This window comes from Nothoprocta perdicaria, unplaced genomic scaffold (genome assembly GCF_003342845.1).
Source record: "Nothoprocta perdicaria isolate Ctin4 unplaced genomic scaffold, notPer1 scaffold_210, whole genome shotgun sequence".
Taxonomy (NCBI): Eukaryota; Metazoa; Chordata; class Aves; order Tinamiformes; family Tinamidae; genus Nothoprocta; species Nothoprocta perdicaria.
Genome location: NW_020455317.1, coordinates 607,040 through 627,716, shown reverse-complemented (window position 1 = coordinate 627,716; position 20,677 = coordinate 607,040). Strand labels below are relative to the sequence as shown.

The following is a 20,677-nucleotide window of genomic DNA, read 5'->3' as shown; positions in this document are numbered from 1 at the left end:
TACAACTTTATCAGAACACATGCAGAAGCGCAAGTTTCTTTTTCAGCAGAGATCAAGAAAATGTCAATTAAATGCTGACCTTGTGGTCTTTCTTCCTTCTTGATTTCAGTATGTGAGCCTGTTCTTGCGACCCTTTTCTTACAACATAACAAATACTGAAGTATTAACTTTCCAAGCTTTTGGAGAATCCTGTGCTCCTTGTCATTACTTAGTTAGCTTCTACTTGGAAAAGTTAGATATTGTAATATTTACATACATTAATAAAATAYACCTACCTGACTGACAGAGCTGAGGTCCCAGAGTAAATAAGCAGGATTAAGCATAARTTCTTTTCCATCTATAGTCATGTTCTTCTTTGCTTGCTTGCTCAGTTCTTGGAAACCCTTAGGGTTATTCAGCTGCAAGAGAGCCACACTGGCTTCTGAATAGAGCTGCAACTACACAGGCAGGAGAAAGAAAATAAATAAATAAATACACACATTAATTAATTAATTCTGACACGTATTCACAAATGCAATATCCCTCCTTTGCCAATTCAATTCAACTCAATCTTTTTGTTACCTTTTTCCCCTCACCTGAGTTACTAATAAAMATGACAGGGAAAACCTAATTTTAAGACTATTGTAAGAGAGGAGTAATAAAATGAGAAATGAAAACTGACATTTAAATACACAGAATATTTCTAGATGCTTGGCTTTTATTCTTTCCAAATAAATTTCTTTTTATACAATAATCTGGCAATAACATACCTGTGGATGTTAAGGCTATTTCTTGAATAAATGAAGCTGCACAGCTCACTTCCTCCCACCCTCCAATAACAAAATTCATGTTAYATTTAAATTTTATTTTATGACTGAAAGAATTACACTTTTTTTTCCCCTTTTTATTCAAGYGATACTTTTCTGGGTAAATTAAGGCCATCAATTCATCTATGCTTTCAGAAGTGTGAAATTTTCAGAATGGTTTACAGATCAACCTACAGTTCAGAAATCTGAGATACAAAGGGTTCCAGAACTAATCCATGTGGGTTTCCAAGTCCTCAACGATGGCTGCCAATGTGCTGTTAAGGTCATTTCTTAGCTGGAGACTGTTTGATCTGTTCGCTGTTTTTATCTCTTGCCACTAGTGAATGTGGATATCAGCTTTCATAATGCACAGGATAATAAGAGGCTCTTGCATTATATGCCCTCTCTAATAGCTGGTCTAGCTTGCAAATTGCAGGACACCGAGACATTGCAGTAAAAGTAGAGCCCAACCCAGTTAAATGTCGCATTTAGCCTATGCAGTGTTAGTAATGTGAGTAGAAGCAAGGAAGCTAAAGGCACAACTGCTTTGATTCTGCAAGGACACACATTCAACAGCCTGACGGAGAATCAGCAGCCATATTCATTGGATGCAATGCTTTAGTTATGTTCCTTTATGCTACAGAAGATAAATAAGCATATCTAACCAGATTTTCAGTTATATGAGATGTGTAAAAGCTATTAGTATTACATTTGAACATTAGCTAAGAAAAGAGCAAACCATCACATATTTTTAATTCATAATTCCCTTGGAGAATTTTTCTCTTAAAATTATTTTTTATTTATTAAATATGACCTTTTCTGTTTGTTTTAAAATGCCACTTGTCCCAGAGCTGGCGCCCCTTCCTTTAGCAGGACCAGCTGTCCTGCTTGTGACATTTTCAAGCTGTTGACGGTTTGACTCATGTGCTATTTGAGAGCTTTCAATCTGACTTATGAGGTCTGCCATTAGAAAAATCTGATAAATCCCAGACCTTCCAGGGAATCATCTGAACCTACAGGTGCAAAAGATGGCTTCAAGAGCTAAATGGCTGAGGTATAGTTATGAGCCGCAGCTAACAAACTCCAAAAATATCAGTATCGAAATGCTACAAATTGCAAAGCTGCCATCAGTGGGTATGTGCTTTATTTAAGAATATAACAACGTCACACAGTCCCTTAGAATCTGTCATCTAAAATATACAAGTAACAAACCAAAAATCTTCCCCTTTACAGACAGAAGTGTTTAAGAACACGTCATTTCCTATCATGACAAATCCAACAAAATAGATGTATATACTGCATATCCCTAACTAGATTCATTACAAATGATTTTCATGCTCATCACTAATATTGCACAAATATCACAGGGTTTCTATATAGAACAGTCCAAGAGAAACAACAGTAAAGAAACAGGAGTCCACTGCTCAGCTTAGGCACTAAAACAACCTGTGCATTGTAACCCTGCAGCCAAAAGGTATTTTTCCTCCACCAGCTTTTCTAGAAATGAGTACTTTCACAGGCAGAGCTATCAGTGAAGTTGGACTTCTACAGAGTCATCTGGTGACTTAAGTTATCTGGTTTCTAATAAATTGCAAGCTCTGACCAAAGCTTTTCTGTTGCTGAGGTATTCAAAACAGCATTCTCCCCCAGTAGACTTTCTGATGTCTTACAGCTACTGTGCTTCTCTCAGTGGGGACATTCACTATACAGGGGACATAGGCAGTTACTCATTTTCCTTGAAATATTGCACCCCAGAAATCACCTCCACCCTGACGAAACTGGTGAGCCGGCTCAAAGGCTACTGTACGAGTAGAGCAGCAACAAAAACACAGGTAGATGCACAGAGTGAGCACGCCCAGACAAACCATGGCTTCTAACACAGGCTAAAAAATACCACGCAGGCACACATGTCCGTGCAGAGCACCAGTGACACATGGTTAGGCAACATACATGGGGGGGAAAAAAAAATACCCTTTAAAAAAAGAGACAGAAAAACTGCGTTGTCCCCACCAGGTAGCTTTAAATACAGGTTCTTTAGAAGCCAGTGTATTGACAATGCTTAGACGTGTTAGTTTAGGAGGCAGGCCAGATGGGCTAGGCACCGCAAACAGAAGTGAACACTCTCCTTTCTACATTCCCAAGCGAAGGGTCTTGCAGAACAGATTTCCCAATACCTGTGTTGAATAAAGGAGTTTCTCATCTCCTTAATCAGCAGCATTGGCCACTTAAGAAGATAAAAAAGGAATAATTCAAAGACTGATTGAGTCCAGGAGAAAACTCATAGGCCCAGTTAGGGGCTTTGGAAGGGGAGCTGTTTGTATTAAAGAGTTATAAAAGACCTTAAGAATATAAAATACTGTTGTCATTAAAAAGGAAACCTAGCGGACTGTAAGATAACTCAGTTCAGTGCCTTATTTTTCACTCCATGAAACTGACTTGAAACTGAGTGGACAGACAAGACTGCATCCTGGAGCAGCCTCCCTTTGTTGTCCAACAGGGACAAGARCTCTCCTAGGATATGAAAAACTTTAAGGTGTGCAGGCCACGTGTCACTAAAACAGCTGCTGCTCTTACATACGCTACCCCAGCAGCACTGTGTTTGCAGGCAGTTCTGTGCATTACTTTCCATTAGTGGGACAAGGCCAGTACAAGCTACGTTTTAGTCCCAGTTTCCAGCTGATTTATTTGTGTGTGTGCACGTGCATGTGCACATGTGCATATTAAAGAAAAATCAAAACAACAATATTTCACAAAGGAAGGAGAGCAGGAAGCTTTCGATATTATCTGAAGCAATTGGGACATAGAATCTTGAAGAAAACAAAATCACTACCATTTATTATTTTAGTGAGAAAATGTGAACATAAMGATCTCAAAAAAACTAAGTTCTCTAGTTCTTAAGTCACATGGGTCTCAGGCTAAACAATAAGAATTTTCTTTACAAATTCAGGTAAGGAGGAAAGGGGGAAGGGGAAAATAAAGCTTTTTTCCCATTTATACTTGTACAAGGATATCACCTTTACAATTCATAGCAATACTGTTTGAGTTGCAGGCTGGATAACCAGGATAAGAGCTCCACCTAATGCACCAGTCTGAGAGTGCAGACAATAAAGGGCAGCCAAACACACCTTTTCCACCACACCTAGCTAAACACACACCATGGAAAGCAAAAAAACACGATCAGCACATAGCTGACATCTACTTTTCAGCTGGAAATAAAACACAGGCCATAAGTACATAAATTCAGTTGACTATAACGCACATGCTTCACTTTGAAAATTCACTCATTGTGCATTATACTGTTGCAATTTCCCTCCTGTTGTTTAGCCCAGTTGCTTCTTGCAGAGTACAGAGAATTTTTAGAAGAATGACCTAGAGAACACATGGCCTAGAGGTCAATCAGAAATGTTTTCAAAYGAACAGAACACAATTCAACTAAAGCAATGACTGCCTCTCCTACTCTTCTCTCCTCTGCACCTTGCTCGAGTTACAGCAGAATGCAGTAGAAACWTGGTGGGGAGAGGAAAAAAGACCAACAACAAAAACCTGTGTCTATACAGAGTGGTGCCTAAGCCAATCGCAGAAGAGGTGCAATTAGGAACTGACAATGAGCTGGACACAGTGGTAATAAAGATAAGAGCACAATAAGGAGAAGAAAACTAGGACTAACAGAGAAAGATTTGTGATCACCCAGATGACAAATAATTAACGAAAAGAGAAAATGACTCAACTGAGACCAAGTATAGACAAACCATGTAGATATCGGGCATGTGTTGTCAAACCCATGAAAAGAGATAAGAAGAAGTAAGACAGCCAAACATCAGAGACGATCTTGCCGGCAATGGGGAAACAAATGGATCTTTGAATCTTTGAAGAGTTATTAAAAGGTTAAACTAAACCAGCCTGGATACAGAAAACGGATTAGCCAGCTTGTATGGACACCAGCAGACCTGAAACACAGAAAGTATCCATCACCGTGATTTATGCTGGAGTAAGCAACACTGCCAGGAGATCYTGCTGGAAGAAATAAAGTGAAAGAAAAAGGAAGAAAGAAAAAAAAAAGAAAGAAAAGAAAAAGAAAAGGAATTATACATAGTTAGAGATAACAATCAAAAATTAAGGTCCATGCAGAACTGCTCCACTCCTTAACAGGTCTTAAATCCATTAAAAGGTTATGAAAGTCATTAAAATCTCAAAAGCTGCTATAAGAAAGAAGATAGAGTCTTCTCCAAAGCATCCATAAGAAAAGGACATTTCTTTGTGGAATATCTCCACTATAGCACAGGGGTCACAGGCTTGACKAAGAACAACAGTTGTGCTTTACTGATCAAAGACAGAAATCCCGGAGAGAACTGTCAACTTTTCTCTATGCTGGAAACACCAAAACAAAGAAGTATCGGGAAAAAAAGCATCTGCAGTGACTTGAACAACAGTTAGATACCAGAAATGAGAGAAATAACCATAATTTTTGAAGTTAGAAAGTGCCTGGGGGAAGCTGGGGAACAAAACAAGCAACAACAGATATTTAAAACAAGGCTGTGAAACAAAAGGATCAGTACAAGCTGTGACACATCACGAGGAAAAAGGGCAGGTGGTAGAATATCAAACCAGGACTGACAGAAGGATTGCTARGGGTCCAAGAAAGACATAAAAGTTAACCTGACAAAGAACCACTAAACATTTATGATTCAGGAAATCAGAACATAGGGGAAGGAAAAAAAAAAAATGGGTACTAGGGATAAAAAGGACAAAACAGTATCTGTTCAGAGTACAGAAAATGAAAACCAAATCTGAGCTGGAAGGGGATCACTCCTCAGAAGTGTGTTATTACAGGTGTTTATGGTTATGGAATTACAAGTACTGCCTAYGGTAGGTGCTCCTAGATGTGGAAGCAGGTAGATTTCTTTTTTGTCAAATTCACTCAGAACTGATGGGAGGTGCTATTATTTCAGACACAAATTTGACAGTTAATGAGAACATATTAGAATAGCTGTTCCTATAAAATGTAAGTCAAATTGTTTTAAATCAAAATAGAAAAATTAATGAACATCTTGTTACTAAACTTCTTGCCTGATAATAGGCAAAGTCTAAGATATAAACAAATACATTTTAGCATATATATAGAACACTGATCAACGAAGTCAAAGGCATTCTAGTTCTTCAGGTCCATTAAATCAAATCTGTTAAAACAATCAGAAAACTGCAATTAAAATTGTGACAAAGAACTAGAGAAAGCTCCATGCCCAAACAGATGAACTACCAATTGGAGATCTTGAGATACTAAGTGTTCAGCAAGTTATTCATCTTGACTCCATGCCAATATGGAGATGATCAGGATAACAGTCTAATATTACTATTCTATCTTTCTTACTGCCTAGAAATAGGCAAAACACACTAATGCTTTTTTTTTTTTTTTTTAAACACCACTTGTGCTGGTAAAAACACACTAGTGCATGCAGCTTTCTAAGAAATGAGAATCTGGTGACAGAAATTCCCCCCAAAATAATCATTGTCTGTTATCAGATGAGTTGTCAGATGCTTGAACTTGCTTTTAAATGCAGAATTACATTTTAGCTCTGATCTCCAATTTGACTGTCTTATTAGATTCATTATTTTTCTCCTCAGAATAAAGAATTAGATAGAGATGCTATTTTACTTCTGTAAACTTTGTAATTTACTTTTTAACTGTATGTGTCTACATGTATTTCTCTTTCAATATGCCACTTGTAAAAGTTTTTTCTTTTTTAAAGCAGTATGAGCAGGAAAGAACTGCATCAATGCCACCACTGTGAAGCAGTAGAAGGATGCAAGGAAGGCAGCAGCACTTGCAGTGTTGGTTGTACTGGGTAGAGGCCAGCACACAGCAAGTCTCTGACGGTCTGGCAGGCTTAGGTATGTACTACATACATACCCCTGTAAAAAGTTCTGGTGATGCCTCATTTGAATTGCTGGATGAAGTTGTAGTCAACTGTACTGAAGATGGATGGACTCACAATGGAGGAGTGGCAGKAATGTGCTACTAGGATGATAAGAGGAGCAGAGAGGCAACATCGTGGGAAGAACACAGCCTAACTACCTTAGTAAAAACAAAGGTGAGGAGAAGCCTCTCCTGCTGTCTATGAAATACCCTAAGCTGTAAAGGAAGGCAAAAATAACAGAGTTATGCAAGCTAATGAAGAGTGGGTAGGAAGACGGGCACAAACATGTTTATTTCGTAAGGTTTCTAACTGCTGCTAGGGAGATACTAAGGCCACTTACCAACAGGAGCTGAGATACAGAGGAAGAAATTCAAACATGAAATTGCAGTGCGAACAGCCTGTGAAAGGGGTTACCTGATACACTTCTCTGCAATAGCAGAATACATGGTTTAACAACCTAAACTACCAAGAACAAGCAATGAAAGCAAGATTTGCTCATCTCAGCCCCAAGAACAAGCTGTAGAGTCAAGTAGCAGAACCTACAGATGGCCATCTGAACTAATCTGATCTACTTTTCCTGTAGATCCACATCCTGTGTCTTTTACCCTGTTGACTCCCTTCTCTGCAAACCGTCTGGCCTCAGTCTCTTCCTTGTCACCCTCCCAGAGCTCTTGCACAGGGTGCCCAGCTTGGTTAATTAGCAACACTGGTCACTMAGCTGAGCATATGCTTCAAAAGAGTGCTTGATCCTAGCTCTCCAATACATAAGCCAATGATTTTGATAAAATATGGAAACTTTACCTGTCTGTAACTGGAAAAAAAATGTCCAAACGTCAAGGAAGAATAGAAAGCATGAAATAGTGATGGATGGCACAGTTATTTCAGGTGTAATATGCAGTTGCTTTTAKGACTACAAGTTGTTCAAGACTGTAGAGTATTTAAGAATGAGGAATACATCATTGAACTATGAAACAATTCAAGTTTCTCATTKCTAAAATAATTATTCCAAAAGCAAAGAGGGGGGAAAAAAAATCTAAGAAACCACATAAAGTTCTGCCACGTTAAACAAACCAGTATCACAGTCCAGCAGCCTATAGTAAGCAGCTCAGAGAAACTGGTAATGCTGGTATCTCCTGTTTTTGAGCAGCTGCAGGCTGGCAAATCTAATGCCAGGTAGCTTGCACTGTCACTGGAAGCACAGAATGGACAATGGATCTTTTGAAGGTAGCTGAGTCTCAACTCGGGTAACTGAGTCTTAACTAGGCTTTACAAGTCAGAATGAGATACTCTGTCAGGAACACCCTAAGCCACTTGCAACAGCTCTTCTGCTTGGGGGTCTAGGTCCCATAGAGAATAAAATAAATAAATAAATAAATAAATAAAAGGCCACGCAACACCCACCCACAACTACGTTATCCGTCCTCCTCCCTCCAGACCCTTACCAATTTGACTTTGGAGGCCAGACTCTCTGGTAGCTTTGTTCGTAGCTGACTCGTTTCTTTGAATGTAGCTGGAAATCCACTAAGGAAGGCCAAGTCTTGCATCAGCACTAGACCTGGAACTTCTTTGTCTGTTGTCTGCAAACCAAGAGACAAAGAAAGTCCATTTTCTAAATTTACTATAACCCACCCTTCTCTGTTAAGTTTAACAGCATGGCAGTTAATAGTGTATATTTTATCTCACAGCTCAAACCTCAAAATTAAAATATGAGTAATTTTAAAGGCTTTAATTTCTTACTACATATGACTCATGGAAAGAGTATAGCATAGAAATAAKTGCTAAAAAGGTGTAGAAAGTTTGGCATCTAGCTTTTGTATGTGTTAATTAAAAGATTTTAAAAGTACATACCAAATAACCTCTCCATACTATCTGTTTGCTGCTGTCTTTTAACATTCCAGAATGGGCAGCTTCAGCTAGAATAAATAAAACATCGTAAATTAAAAATCTGAGGTTGCTTCTTTTATATATACACTATTTAATCAAGATCAGCTTTTATAAATTACAAGGTTTTGGATGCTTACAGAGTGAAGAATTGCCTTTACACTTGTCTAACAATTCTCAGTGGTAAAATAGACAACTGGTTGGGCACTACATATTAAACAAAGTAAGAAATTTGTACCTGCTTCAAGATATTACATATAAATGCTGAATATACAGACTACTCYGTTTTTATGGCGGACAATTCTTTGAGCAAGGACAGAACTTGCACAGTCCGATTCTAAGATTAATGATCTTTCATCTAAAACTCAGTCTTCTGAGACTATCAGTGCAATACAAATATTCAAATATCAAATTTATTTTGCAGAACTTCTTCTAAGCACAGAACCCTCTAATCACTCCCAATCAGCTGTCTAGGAGATAAAAACAAAACAGAACAAAAAAAAAAATAGCCACAATATCATTTATATTGCCTTTTAGGGGAAGAGAAGGAGAAAGAAGGGGTAGAATCACTTGCTAAAAATCAAACAAAATGAGCACCAAAGTCAGTAATGAAAGAAAAAAAAAATCCTAATCCACAATAACTTGGTAAAAATTTCCGCTAGAAAATTAGCTGGAATCTAGATAACCATCTGGAATCTAGAGAACTATCTGGAATCAGACAAGTAAGCTCTTACCATCCTTAGGGCTATCAAAAACGATTACTGTCACATTAGTAGAAGGATTTTTTGGTTTTGCAACAAAGAACATATTGTTAGCAGCTTGTAAAGCAGGATGAATGGAGAGCAGATCTTTCAGGGTAATGTTGGTAGGCAGCGCGGGATCCAGGACAAGCATTGGCACTTTAATGCAGTGTGTCAGCAAACATTCCAGTTGCTTCTCACTAAGGCAAAAAAATAAAAATATAAATCAGTGTTGGTTGAAATGTATTTTCATAAAAACTGATTACTTCTTTTTAACATCAATCTCGGAAGAAGGGGAAATGGATGACTGAGATGTTCATTTTGCCACTGGAAAGAAGCATCTTACTATTAAAGTTTAACTAATTCCTGTTTATGATTCTCTCATCCTATCCTACCYCCTTACAAATCTCTTCTCATTCAAGTATTCATATAGGATTTTTGTCAAAATTTCAAAGTGTGCTGAGCTTTGATCAAACAGAAGATCTTAAGGATCTCTAGATGGCAACATAACCAAAACTGGTAAGAATGAGACTGACCACTTTCTGCCAGTGCACAAACAGTGCTGTGCTTGGTACAAAGATGGCAGCCAAAGGTGCTGCTSAAATACTTCTGAATTATAAGACTCCTGAACACACTGCTTTAAAGAAAACATACTCAGAATGTAAGCTGTGCTTAACAAGTTGACAAATCTAGGCTTTCTAAGCCTCAGAAGCTGCCCTAGCAAGCAGCTTATATTTATGGAAATAACATGAATTGTATTCAATATACATATTATCATGCTGTCAACTTCTCTTAAAATGACACAGAAGGGAAGCATTCACAGGTCATATAAAACCCCACAATCAGCAATAAGCTTTCAACCAAAATGTGAGTAGGATATCATTTATTTTGATTTATAGCCAAAAAACAAAGAAAAAAGCAGCTCACCTCTTCTTAGTCGGTTCTGTTGCATTCTTTCCAAGGACTTCCCTATTGAAAGATCTATATTAGATAACATTGCCAATAAAATAATAAAATAATTTAATCTAATATTCAGATTTCTATCTGTGTTTACCTGTGAACTTCAGTGGCTTTTGTAACAGCACCAATATCTCAGCTATAACACTGCCAAGGCCTTGCCATTTGCCTACGTGGGCTAATACAGGCTCACACGTGCATAAAGGCTGACACACACTCCTTTACCACTCATTCCCCTTTCCAGCATAAACTCTTAAATTCTTGGGTTTGCTCACATTCCAGATGTGGGATTTTTGCTTTGCTAACATTTCAGGTTATCAGGTTATCATTAGACTATCTAATGAAACTGCAGTTGATACAAAAATCACCAATAAGAAAGGAGGAGGAAATGTACGCTCATCGTTTTCATTGGTCATAGTTTTACCCAACACACACATTTTGACCAGGCGTATCCTGCATTGGCCACGTGTGTGTAGAAACTAAATTAACCTGCAGCTAACTTAGCACTGACACTAAAAATATAACAATCAGAAGGGCAGCCCACTACATATAGCAACAGAACGAGAGGACCACCATGCACCAAGGTACTCCCAACCACTGAAGAAAAAAGCATGTGCATAAGGACTGAAAGTGTGATTTGGGTGAATCACTAAGCGAGTTGCAGCTCACTATGCAACACGAACACACGCTCACTGGCAAAGGTTTACAGTGCCCCGGCCTCTGTCTTCTGCAGTCCTCTTATCCCATAAAACCATCCTTGTTGTAACAGTGCTAACTACTTTCAGAGTACATGGTGAAAAGAAAAAAATGCAATGCACACGGCAGAGATGTCCTTCTAGATAACAAATGTAACCAAGATGAGGTGTACTTGTGAGCTTGACATGAAATTCTCCACATCAGCTTTATGAAGAATTCAATATGTTTTTCCTTTTGCAAAAATGGAAACCAGCATCTTTTTACCCACTGATATCATGAAACTAAAAAACACTAATGCTTGCTACACAAATAGCTAGGAAGAGATCTGTATAAATGCAAAAGCTTTTTTGAGCAGAGACAATGTCTGTACTTAAGATGTTTAAATTTACCACATTTAAAGATGTTTAAATTTACCACATTTAAAGTGCTATTAAGAATTTAATTTTGCAATCAGATTTTCAATACTACCTAATTTCAAGCCATAACATGACAAATATCAGATCAGTATTCTTCTGAATTACACTATTACAGTACTTAAAATATAATCTTGTTCTTATAACTTAATATTTTTCCAGCCAAAATTAGTCAACACACCACAGAATTTTTTTTATCAGTGGTTAGAAAACAAAACCCAGGTAATTTGTAGCAGCCCATGCTTGCTAAGAAGAAAAAATGTACTGTTTGTCGCCTCAGATCAGTAATTTTGCAGAACAACATCGTGCAACCAAAAATACTCTTAATGCAGCCACATGTCTTTCCCTGCTGCCTTTGTGAGAAGAGTGAATCACTCTTTCATAACCTAAATAAATTATTTCTCCTTTTTCAGTTTCTTCATCTGGAAGACTGCAAAGTTAACATTAAAAATGAGCCTTTTAAACTATACATTTTTTTTAAAAAAAACATATTTTAAGTCCATGATGAAAAGTAATAACTGGGGACAAGGAAGATGGTGATGAAGAGAGGTTATATGTTTGAGCTAGTTTTATTTTCCTGTTTCCAAAGCTATAGGAAATGACAGAAAATTACTTAAACACAATACAGTTTTCTGCCTGTCACTTTACAAGAGAACAGGCTTTAATTATTATAATTTCTACCTAAAAGTTGTCTGATTATACACTACTTCATAGCTAATACAAAAGCGAAACTAGGCTTTCAGAACAATCAAATAAGGAAATGATAAAAATTCACTTTGATTTTCATCTTAAGCCACACAGGAAAACACGAGAAGCCCAGTACTGCATTAGGTTGCTCCTTCCAGTTAAAGGGAGAGAGAGATTTAAAAAAAAAAAAAAAAAAAAAGGCACGTTATTACCTCATTATTTTCTGTTCTTCCTCCATCTGTTCTCTGACCTGTTGCAATTCTTTGATCAGTTCCACATCTGTGCCATTCACCCAGGTGTACACCACGTCAATGGGCATGGGTAAGCAAAGCCTGTACAACGCAAATGAAAGCTACATGAGCCATTAAATACTACATCAGAAGGGTTTGTGAAACTTGACAGCAGCTCCTGGCAAACAGAAATATTCAAACCTGAGCTACAAACAAGACAAAGCAAAAAAAAATCTTCTCTTTAGCTACGTATCATCTCTTAATTATAGCCAAGGCTTCAACAAAACAGCCCAGACAAAAACGAAGAAAAGAATGGTTACAATAATTAAGTAACAGAATGAAATATGAATTTTATGTTCTAAATTTCACTTACATCTAACCAACTTGTCTGAGTTTAGCTAGTATTTCTCAAATAAGTAACACCATCCAGGCATGACCTCAATTCAGAGACTACTGGAAAAGAGACAAGGCTGCCCAAGGTATAAAATCTCTAAAGTCTTTTCTTGTTATTTAATTGCCCAGAGCCAACAGGGTCTCACTAAGACCAGGAACCCTTCATGGATCTCAGTTTCATTTTCTTTTCACACCAACAACCTAAGTGAAGTACATGGATTCAGACTCTAGACAACAAGGGTCAAATTTACTCAGACACAACTAGCTGTTCTGTATGTGCTTCTAAAAGATCACAGATTTTCTAGCATACTTGATGGAGAACCAGCAAAGATTTTCTTTTCTGTTTATGTTTCTCTCTCTTTATGAGAACTTCCTCTCTGAGGCCCAAATCTTTCTTTCAGGAGGTACTTCAGGCTGCTGGCAGAGATTAATAATGCTCCCGGTCCTAGACAGCAGGTGAACGCTCCAACTACTCTTCAAAATTTCCACGTCACAGTAATAACGTTAAAAAATCGTAGTTGGTTGTCACACACTTTATCAGAATGCAATAATCTATCCTCTTGCCAAGCATATTAAACTATACTTATATAACCAAAATCCTTGGATAGTGATTTCTGCTCTATCTGGATGACATCTCTGCCTCAACGGAACAGACAAGTTAGAGTGTGATAAGCAAGAGAAAAACAGCATTTTTATAATAAGCATTCCTGAGCATTTTCTTAATGCTAAAATCCACAGAGCTGCACAATGATTTTTCAAAGAAATAGCACCCCCTCCCTGCCAAGTGCATCCTTCAAAAGATGGTCAAAAAAGAGATGGATTATGGATGAGCATCTCCTCCATTTCCCCACATGCCATATGACACATCTAGCCACAACACAAGAGACAGGCACTCTCTGAACTCAGTGCAGGAGCGTTGCTAAGAACTGTGCTAAGATACTTTAAAAGTAGCAGTGGGTTTCTGTGAAGACAGCTGGAACCTCAAATAAGCAGCACTGCCTTCCCTAGCACCGCCACCCAGCATATGCTTCTCATTTCTCATCTGCAAAACCATCCTGCAGTCTGCAAGAGGCTGCTTTCTCAAGTGATAAAGAAAGCCRATTTACTGGACTACCTCTTTAATCAGTTTTTTCACCTCTGCCTCAAGAGGCCACACTAGCTTTTGGTATAACTCAAGGTGTGTTGTCCATTAAAATGTCCTGAACAAAATTAGAAGCTTCCTGACAGGAATTCTTTCAGCTCACATACATTTTTTTAATGAGTTAAATTTATTTTAGTCCCTTGATTTCTACAGGACAGAAGTATTTTAAGTGGAAATACCTTGCCTCAAGTCACCTGATTCCAACAATGTACAGCTCAGTGTTCTGGGCAAAGTACAGAGTTTGTTTACCCAGGCTTCATCTAAGAATATAAAACATGGAAAAAAAATCCAACTCTTCAGGTTGGTAATTTCTGTAGTATTTTGACCCTTGTGAAGCCTCCTCCCAACTTATCATTTGCTAATAATGCTTCATTTATTAGTTCATCTAGTTCATCCCAACTAATCATTTGCTAATGCTTCTATACAGTATATCAACTGCAGCGATACTATGTGCTATGCTTGACATGTATGACATTCAAATTATGTCATTTGCAGCAAAATGCTGATAAGCATTTAGAGGGAAAGCAGTTATGGGTATTACTTTATGCTCATATACAGGTACAATTCCAAATTAATCCCGATGTGAAGAGTTTGTTGTTAGCTGAGATTAGAGAGACTAGTAATGAAAAAAGAAAGCTATAAAAGAAAGTCAAATGTGTACAGAAGCACTAGTCAAATCATTTAAAAATCTCTCCAAATAATTGAATAATTTCTTTAAAGCATTTCAGCATACTTTGTTTGGGGAAGTAGCAGCTATCAAACATAACAGTAAAAAAAAAAAAAAAGCAGCAAATTTAAAACTCCCCATTAGGATTAACAACAACATTCACCTTTTCTTTTTTTGCCAAAGCTTTCTGCTCAACAATTAATGGCTTCCCCATGAGGTGGGGTTTGTTTCCTCAAATTTTGTTATTTTGTTTCCTAGCATGTTTTGGAATTTTAAGTATGATTTGGTTATGTCCTGGAATAGAAAAATTATAGGCCAGCATTTGACAAAACGCAAAAGTCAATGGTGAAGAGTGAAAAACAGACTGAGTGTAGAAGACATTCAAATACATATGCAACTCCATTATTTAGCTTCCTTCTCTCCATTTTACTCTCATAAAAAAAAAAAAAAAAGCAGCTGTTCAAAAATGCTTTTGAATAAGGTGACTCAATAAATAGCTCTGAAGCTGGTATTCCTCTATCTGGAGCTGCATAAGAGCTCAGACAACAAAACAAGCAAGTTTAATACCTGACATTGCTACCTGGAGGTTCAATAGCTAAATTGCCAAAAGACATGAGACCAGGGAAAGTAAAGCTGAGCAATTTTGAAAATACAAGCCRAAACAAGAAGCTTTCCTCCAGAGAACAGTCTTCAATAGTTACTACTAATAATGCTGGTAACCCACTAATTTGCTCCCAAAAATGAGCTGTACAAGCTTACAGTCAAAAGCAGATTGCCCCCATGTGCCTAAGTGTGTCTGCATTTTACATTAATATTTTCTTTATTCATAACAGTTTGATGAGAACAGMGACTTTTTTCCTGCAAAGCTGCTGGAAGATAATAGAAGTTGCACTGTTATTTCCTCATAGTTATACAACTTTTGCTTCCCAGTAAACTGTAGATACCCTTAATTTCAAGAGGAACAAGTTTGTCACTCTCGAGTTCTGATTATTTTTTCTCTGACACCAAAATAAGAACTGATGGGAATGAAAAAAAGAAAAAAMAATAAATGGATAGGCTAGAATGAAAATGGGAGGGCTGCAATCCTCAGTCTAGGAWCAAAATTGGAAAGTTGCAATCCTCAATCATGTAAAAAGCAGACGACACCCTATATGTAGCACTGATATGTAGCCTTAGAAGTTCTATCAAGTCACTAATGACACAGTGCAAACTACTAAAGAGGTCAATTACTTCGTTTATAAGATGTGATAATTAGAAAGGAGCTGAAACTCTGCTACCAGCTACCTAAAAATTAGTGGACACCTAAAAACACACCTCTGCAAAAAGCTTTTTTGGTAAGTATTTTCCATGGATTTTTTACAAGAAGTAGGTATTTGCATACAAATCTCCCAGCAAAGACAGCCTTCCTGTCAGGCCTGATCAAACAGCAGCAATGCCATCTTGATAAACTCCAATGAACTTCAGCATCCACAGTGAAAAATGTAAGGTTTTGCTGAGGCAATCCATAGTCTCTCCCCAGGTACTATGCCTTCCGCACATAATTCATAGAAAGCAACACTCTCTAGGAAAAGCCTTACACAACCAACATGAAATAGTAAAACAGACCGTAGAAATGGATTACATCTGTACCAGAACAGAAAAAATCGTGATTTCAATTTGAACAAGCGTTAAGATTGTACAAAAGCCCTGTACTTCATTATCACAGGATCTGACACATTTGCACAGGTAGGAACAAACTACCATCCTTTCACTTCAGCACTACAAAAATATGTAACCATCAAGCTAATTACCAACAGCAGCTTTATCATTCCATCTTAATTTGCTGTTCCTTGGAAAATAGGGGAGTGCGAGACGAGATGACAAAAGCCTATTGTACTCACAAACATCATGTGAAGTTCTTTAAAAAAATTATCTCACACTAGCTACGGCATGACACACTGATCTAATCTTTTCTACTGCCCTTGAGTCAGCAAACCTCAAGTCAGATGAAGCATCTGTTTTCACATTTTTTTCCAGTCAAGTGTATCAACGTTCACGAGTCAGATGGTATCTCCTCACCAGCTTCTTCACGGCCCACAGGCTCCCAGAACAACCATCTCTCTGATTATTCAGACCTGAGCTACAAAGCCACAAGAAGGCACAGAGCAGTTAACAAACGGGCCATCTGACTTGGGTTTCAGCTTGCCATGTGACTACTCCAATGCATTCATCTTTGCAAGTCGCCAACTATTAATTCCATGGGTTTTTTTCTACTAAATAATGTCCTTCTTTAAATGACTTATAAAATTATAGGAAATTAAATGGAAAATAACTTTAATACTGAAAAACACTGAAAGCAATTTTAAGTGCACCTAGGAAAATGTGTATTTTCTTACTTTAGTATAGAAAACATGTAATATTCCACCTTTRTTGTCAAGATTACCAATGGTTTCATTATTGACTGGATTAATTCACTACATTTCGTATCTAAACTCCRTAACACGACAAGAGCTTCCATATATCATACATCCTCCAAGCTGCTATATTAAGTACTGAATTACAATTTTAGATTGGAAAGATTAAAATTTAGTGAAGAGCTAGAGCCAATATAAAGTCCTACTTAGGCATATGTTACATTAGATATSTGATATAAATATTTGAAAATTTAAACAGTAAAAAATACATTTTCAACCACAAGCAAAACTTACCGATTCTGAAACGATTTACCAGCAACATTGTCTCTGTATGAATCAAACATAACATGATACTGGTCTCTACTCCACTCCAAGACAACCTGCAAAGAAAAAAAAAAAAAGATGAATGCCACCAAGTTCAAAAATTAGACACTTTTCTACCTTGGAAATACCTAATCAAGATCTATTAGATTCAAACTGATCTATAAAGAACTAGACARGAATTAATCCGAAGAAATTTACTATATTGAGGTAGCAATCAGACTCAAAACTGCAGCTACCTTTCTTGCAAACAAACAAGCTCTCCCCCATCACCTCAAGAAAGGATTCCATGATTTATGGGCACACTTGGAAAATAATTACAAATTTCGGTAATCTCTCCCTTTACCTTTTAAAAATCAGCAATGCTTTCCCAAAAATGAGACCTCAAATAAATATATTTGAATATAATCAGGAAAATGTCCTGCATGATTTCCACCGTCTTCCTTTCTATTCTCATATAGGATTTACTGAAATACAAATCTAAAATCTGAGCTTTGAGAAAGAATAGCCAGGTAAGGACATACTGAATTATTTAATTTAACTTGGCAGTAGCTCTATTTTTATAACACAGTAAATTCTCAACAAAGATGCCATCTTTCATTACAGTCAAGCTAAGCTACAAGCTAGGCCCTTCTACAGATCACAACCTCTCCTCTCCCCTCTGCATTTCTGCTACCACCCTTTCTCCTTCCTTGGAATTGTCAACAGAGCTCACCAGCTGCTGCAGAGAGCCAAATCAGGGAGCTGAACCACCAAAAAGTGACCCTGAAAGAACATTATTTAGCAGCCTCAATGTTTTCATTGGTGCTGATGAAAAACGGTGGGAACAAGACAGCTGAAGATAGGGCTGCCTTTCCCAGCATCTGCAAGCCATTAGGATCACTCAGTTACAACACCAGCTTGCACCCAGCTTAAATGCCCTTTGCAAACCCTCCTCATTCATGGACATGTTTGTGAACTAGCCATCCTGAGAAACTATCACAAGCAGATTCTTATTTTGGAAAGTATGTGTATATATATGTACACCTGCATGTGTGCACACATTTACACATACCCATGTATGTGTATAGACATGTGTCAGTCAGTGTACACAAAGAAACACTCTAAGCAAAGACTCAAAAACAAGACACACACACTCCCAAAAATAAACAGGATAAACATCAAAAAAGACTTTTATACTTTAATAACTCTTTAGCTAGAAAAAAAATAATTTGAGAAAATAACCATTCAGGTTGAACATTGGGATAAATCTTAAAATCTATTCAGTTTTAATGAGGCGATACAGCATTGTTTGCTTTAATCAGTAGAAATATGTGTTTATGTGCACTGGAGAGAAAAAGAATTACCAGAAAGAAAGAGTATGTACTTTAGCAAAAAAGTTTGGCCCACTGTTTGTGCTTCAAATTCATTACTGTCAGTAGTACTCAAATTCTTCTTCACAGATATCTTTCAGTACATACAGGATTAAATCAATATATTTGGTAGGGAGATACAGTGACTTGCCTAAGAAAGAGTGCCATGATGCTTTTATATGGTATTTAATAACATTACTATAAAGGAAATGTTATTTAATAAAGGTAACTTGTTTCTAGAAGAAATACAGAAGTGTTTGAATAAGAATTTATTATACAAATGTTTGTTCAGTAGAAAAAGAAAAAAGTTAGCCAAACACTTGTTTTTTTTATTTATTTATGAGGCTACAATTAAAGAGTCATGATAGCTCTGACAATACACTGAGGAAGATGACTGACATGCTTCCCACCTGCAACGTTCTTTTTCAGTAACTATATTTTCACTCATCTTATTATTTAACTTGTCTTATTATTTAAATTTATACTGTAATAATCCCTGAAGGCACTTTTGCTTCAGCTTTATAAACAGAAAAATAAAACTACTGGGGGGGGGGGTTTGGAAAAAAAAAAAAAAAAAAAAAAGAGGGAGAAAGACCTTCAAAAGAAAGGGAAAAAGACCCTCTACTGTGAGGCACTGCATGGGTTATGTGACAGCAGCGCCGCTCTCATGTTCAAACTGTGAAGCATTTTACAACACTGTGTGATTGATGGATGGTCAGCTAAGAATGGTTTACAAGCAAGACATTATAGAACTCAAAATTYGGCTCTGAACTCAGTTGTAGAATTACTTCAGACTCAGATACCCTATAATTAGTTGCAAGAATACACGTGCATCATAATTAATGCACTATTATTTCCTCGAGCTTAGCTTTGTTTTGAAATCAAGCTCAGTTACATCTTGAGGCTATTAGGACACTATTACCAGCCTCCAATTATTTGCTTTAGCCACTCACTCTAACGTCAGCACAAATATTCATATGATCTCTTCAATACTCAACATCTCTTATCGAGCTTATTTATCATCATCATTATTAATAGCAATAATTAGTAATAGCAGGTAAGCTCAATAATAATAAAGATTTTACATTTATTTCTATTATGGTCACACTGTAAAGTGAGGGGATAGCAGCTGTTTGGGAGTGGAGTTTAACAAGTTTCATTTGCACATTTCTGCTATTTTTTTTCTCTCCAGCAAAGAAAATTCACATATATTAATTTCCAAAATTTGCCCTCACACAACTCTGCCAATTACTTGTTTAGAAATGAAAAAGCATGCTTTCTAAATAGTATCTAAATTCTTGGAACACTTCTATTAATAAACAGGCTAGAAGTAGTAAATTTAAGGTTTGGTAGGAAAATAAATCTGAGCAGCGTCTTTGACACATTGTCAGAAATAAGTGTTTCAAGTAGTAGATGCATTGAACAGCAGTGGCTAAAAAAAAGCCTTTGCAAATATGACTGAAGTTTACTCCAAGTCTCATAGCACCAATTAGCACTAGTTTTACATCAATGGTATACTTGTGCATAAACAGCTGGTTGGTTATTTGTGCTACACAGTGCACTGATTCACTGGTGACTTTCAAGTGTTTCAGGAGCTTGTGAAATCTGCAAGACAGCAGGTACAAAACACCTTACATGACAAAGACCTTCAAAATCAGTTCTGTATAGTATAAAGCCTAAATTATAGGCTTTTTAAGTGCGAATAGTCGAGCAAAATGAAACGGGAGTGAGAAAGAACTTGTCTTGAGAAATTCAGGAGTCAGGAAATACCAGTCTGTTTGCATTTCTAACGCTGCCAATCTTCTATATTGACAAAAATATTGTCTTTGTTTCCATAACACTTGCTACATTCCCAAGTATGCCACTGAAGCAAGTTTCCTGACTTCCAGATACCTGAAGCATTTTGTAAGTAGCCTGTCAATATAATTCCATTGATGCCCTCCAATCTGGATGGGTTACTCTGAAATAAAACTTGGAGATGTGGTGTATAATCTGTATAAAAAAATCAGACATTTGAGGGGAAAAAAAAAAAAAAAAAGCTGCATTGCATCTTTTACAAAAGATCAGTGAACAACAAGCAGCAAGCAAAATAACAGCAGAGGCTCC

At 37.1% G+C, this 20,677-nt stretch overlaps 1 protein-coding gene across 1 annotated transcript in view; it reads right to left on the bottom strand.

Annotated features, from left to right (window-relative positions):
* The window catches only part of GNPTAB (N-acetylglucosamine-1-phosphate transferase subunits alpha and beta), a 50,982-nt gene that overhangs the window by 19,892 nt on the left and 10,413 nt on the right, over positions 1 to 20,677 (bottom strand). Inside the window, exons 2-8 of the mRNA XM_026038492.1 lie at positions 17,193 to 17,278; positions 12,287 to 12,406; positions 10,249 to 10,302; positions 9,316 to 9,521; positions 8,549 to 8,613; positions 8,143 to 8,277; positions 276 to 437 (exon numbers count right to left, since the gene is read on the bottom strand). Of these exons, the coding sequence (XP_025894277.1) occupies positions 276 to 437; positions 8,143 to 8,277; positions 8,549 to 8,613; positions 9,316 to 9,521; positions 10,249 to 10,302; positions 12,287 to 12,406; positions 17,193 to 17,278 (828 nt within the window). The remainder of the gene's footprint in view (positions 1 to 275; positions 438 to 8,142; positions 8,278 to 8,548; positions 8,614 to 9,315; positions 9,522 to 10,248; positions 10,303 to 12,286; positions 12,407 to 17,192; positions 17,279 to 20,677) is intronic.